The sequence below is a fragment of the Clarias gariepinus genome, chromosome 4 (genome assembly GCF_024256425.1).
Source record: "Clarias gariepinus isolate MV-2021 ecotype Netherlands chromosome 4, CGAR_prim_01v2, whole genome shotgun sequence".
Taxonomy (NCBI): Eukaryota; Metazoa; Chordata; class Actinopteri; order Siluriformes; family Clariidae; genus Clarias; species Clarias gariepinus.
In genome coordinates, this window is record NC_071103.1 from 25,656,638 (window position 1) to 25,660,769 (window position 4,132).

General features: G+C 43.1%; 1 protein-coding gene across 1 annotated transcript; it reads right to left on the reverse strand.

Annotated features, from left to right (window-relative positions):
- Window positions 1–420: 420 nt before the first annotated feature.
- pou3f1 (POU class 3 homeobox 1) lies at window positions 421–3,522 on the reverse strand. The gene has a single exon (XM_053494723.1). The coding sequence runs from the start codon at window positions 3,497–3,499 to the stop codon at window positions 2,384–2,386; it is 1,116 nt and encodes a 371-aa protein (XP_053350698.1). The 5' UTR covers window positions 3,500–3,522; the 3' UTR covers window positions 421–2,383.
- Window positions 3,523–4,132: the final 610 nt, after the last annotated feature.

Genomic DNA, 4,132 nt, shown 5'->3' on the forward strand with positions numbered 1-4,132 from the left:
AGTTACTCAGGTGTATTTTGCGTGTTTTTCTTTTTTTCTTATTAAATTGTTTAAGAAGGGAAAACAGTGATCTAAGTTTTAAGAGCAAAAGGAAACAGTGAGTAAAACGAAGGTGGATTTATTTGTATTTATAAAATTCAAAAGTTATGTTTTCAACTTTTTTCATTGAGTGTGATGCGAAACCGTGTAAGGCAACGTTTTAAATGACGAAATACACGTGAAATAAAAATAAAATAAGTAATATTCTAGAGTTGGAAAGCGATGACCAGAATTTAGCTAAACGGTACAGTAAACGTGTGTTATCTGGTAGATTATATTGCAGTTGTTTTTATTACTATTTTTGTAATAACCATAAGATGTGAATAGTGAGGCAGAAGAAGGAAATTTGTTTTTAAAAAAGACAGAAGCAAAGTTCTCGAATATACGTTTTATGTAAGTAATAAAATATTACTATAACATAAATATAAACGTGACTTTGCAGTCTACATTTTGCAATCAACATACAACCAATGTAGTAAACAAAAACATTTGTAATTCACTGCAACATAATTAACAGAGCCAAACAGAAAGCTCCGAACAACTTTAAGAAATAAATATATAGATATATAAATGGTCAAATCCATAAATGAAATATTAAAATATCTTCTTGGAATTAGTAAGTGTACAAAACTGCCCGGAAAGAACGAAACAAAACAAAACAAAACAAAAAATCTCCAAAACAAACTCAGAACAAATACATATGTTTACATATTGGACATATTTATATATTGGAAATAATAATGACAACTATTTATTTAAAATCTTTTCTTTTTCTTTTTCTTTTTTTTTTGGAAAAGTTGTATATCCCACACGGTGTCAAATAACAGAATTACAAAAAAATAAAAATAAACAAACAAACAAACGAAAAAAAAACCTGCTCCAAACTGCTCTTTCTCTCTCTCTTTCACACACACAGATGCCTTGAGAAACGACACGAAACGCACGACTTATTCAGGACTCCTTTTTCATGTCCTGCTCTCCGAAAACAATAAATAATCCCACAGCGGATAATTTCATCAGCACAACGTCTTCCTCTATTCGTTTACAGGCCAGTAGGGAATAAATCCGAGCGACCACAGCTACGTCCGGAAACTACAGCTCTAAATAGTACGTCCAAATAGTTGTATACTATTTTAACATACTACTTAGTACACTAGTATGCGGACTTAGTGTTTCAGACGGGCACAGCAGAAAGCGCGACTAGACTGGGCCGATGACAATAAGACATAAGTAAAGGAGTACAGCACAATACGGGCGCTGAAATGTACCTGAGATATTACTTTTATTTTCATTTTCGCCCTCTCGCATACGAAAACTGGTTTAGTCTGTTTCGGAAAACAAAAACAAAACAAACAAACAAAACAAACAAATAACCCTTTACCAATGCTTGATAACTCCGTCATCTGGATTTGTCACAGAAACTGTAAACAAGAAAAAGTCTCGTTGTACATCCTATCACAAAACTACCACGCTTTAGTTATCATGAAAAAAATATATATAAATAATTGCGACAATATTAAAGCAAGAATAAGTGCTCATAAAAAGAGGGAAATGTAGTTAAAAACAAAACGACAAACTCGTGTGTTTCAGACCAGGTAGGCTAATTAACAATACCCTCTTTTCTATAGTTTAGAGGAAATCAGGTGCTAATATATCGGACATTTGTAAACATGATATATTTCCAAATTATGGCTCAGTGACTTTGAAAAAAATGTTTGGGTTGTCGGTACTCGAAAAATACACAAAAAGTCCAAAATGGTCAGAAACAGTAAAACAAACACAACATTGAAACGTAAAAGGTTAAAACATCCCAAATAAAGTAAACATCACAAAATGATTTGACAACTATACCGCAACAGTGAATGTTATTTGTTATCATGTAGAAAAAAAGTGACTGTGTCCTTTGTTGACAACAGATCAGACTACCACCACCTCAGATTAAGCCTGCGACAGCGATGAGAGAAAAACATCTCTTTTGTGGCATATGGCTCCTTTTGAGCAGCGCTGAAATAACCGAATTATTATTTTTCTCCACCAGACCACCTTCAAATCAATACGTTTTGAGTGAAAACGAATTTCCCTAAAATGCACATCAATTTGACTTTGCAGTCATTCATGCATTGTGTTCCTTCCCCCTTATCATTTGCGTCCCGTCTACTGATGTTGCGCCACAGTCTCCGGTCTGCGGCGAGAAACACTTTTTTCACCCAACTTCGCTGCGTGCATTGTCACTCAGCATAACAAATGCAAAAAATGAAATACTGTGAAATCCCTACTCCCCCTTTTCTCTATCGATGTTCTTTATTTGTTTCTGTTGAAATAAGAGCTTCAGTCAGAAGGACAGTCACTGGACGGGACTTTGTAACGTGTGGTGAAGCGGAGGGGTCTCCGCCTGTGAGTAAACGTCCTCCATGCTCGGATGTGCGACCCCGACTGGGGTCATCCTTTTCTCTTTCTGTCTCCTGTTGCAAAACCACACACGCACTACCTCTTTCTCTAGCTGCAGTGTGCCGGCCAGTGTGCTGATCTCGTGCGCCGAGGGCTTTGGACACTTCAGGAAGTGGTTCTCCAGCGCTCCTTTCACCCCGACCTCGATCGAGGTCCTCTTCTTGCGCTTGCGTCCCTGTGCCGCGATCTTGTCCAAGTTAGTTGGACTGCCTGTGTTCGAGTCTGTCTCCTCTAGCCATTTGTTGAGCAGCGGCTTAAGTTTGCACATGTTCTTGAAACTAAGCTGTAGTGCCTCGAACCTGCAGATGGTGGTCTGAGAGAATACATTGCCGTAAAGCGTGCCGAGCGCAAGCCCCACGTCCGCTTGCGTGAAGCCGAGCTTTATGCGCCGCTGCTTAAACTGCTTGGCAAACTGCTCAAGGTCGTCGGAGCTGGGCGCGTCCTCGTCTGAATGGTCCTGGTGGTGTCCAAACGGCTGCTGTGGCGACTCGAGCTGATGTTCATGACCACCGGCATCGTCGTGCAGCGGCTCACGCATGCCGTGATGCAGGGATGGTTGCGGGCTCAGCATAGCATAGCCCGTCTGAGAGTAGACCAGCGACTGGTGGCCCCCAGAAGCGGGCGACAGCGGAGACAGGTGATGCGTGGTACTGCTAGGCGCCCATGAGCCATGGTGGCCGTTCTGTGCAGCCTGGTGCACCAAATGCGACCTGTGGTAGCCACTGGTCAGCTCCTCGCGGCTCGCAGGCACGCTGGCCTTGTGCTCGGGCTGCTGGCCGAGGTGTGTCCCGCTGCTCCAGTCTGCGCCGGATGTGGGCAGCCACTGGTGGTGCGTCAAGCTCATCGGGTGGCCGGCGTTGGACGCTGCGAGCCCTTGAAGATACTCGTGGTGCATCATCTTCTGTACTTCTCGATAGGTCGTGCCCTGGTGCATCCGGTCCGAGTCCGGGTGCATGAGAGGGTTGGAAGGCAACGAGTTATTCCGCGGGATATACTGAGCTGTCGTCGCCATGGCTTCGACTCCGAAAACTGACGCGCGCTCCGGAGGTGAGAGAGCTTTTTACAGCGCGAACGCGACAGCCCACGCTGGGAGGCGCTGGAGCAGCATGCGGACACGCCTACCCTGCGCGTGTATTGGCTGCTGGCCGCCTCGAGCTCTACTGACGCTCTGTGTTTTCCCTTCGCGCGGGCTGCTTGGTTGGCTGTCTCCCGCCGCGATCCCAGTTACTTGCAATTGGCGGCTTTCACAGTGCTTTCTCTCTCTCTCTTTTGAAATCCCTTTCTTCTTCTTCTCCCCACTAGTCAAGACAGCGCGCAGCAAAGCCCTAGGAAATCACTGACTGGTGGGTTGTTTAGCAAATGACCACGTGGGGGAGTGCCGTACGCTTTAGTACGGGGAAAGAATAACACCCACGACTTAAATTAGTACTGTTAGTAAGTGTAGCTCTCATTTTTAACGCATTAGTATTCTAAAGTATTCCAAAAAACCCTTCACATGATTCATGCAAATCACTTTAACGGTATTGACATAAGTGTTTTTTATGTGAATTACTATGATAGACTACAATATCTATACACAGCAATTATTAGCTGTTTACATCATGGCAACAAAAATGACGCTACATGTACCCGCGCTCTCAAGTTC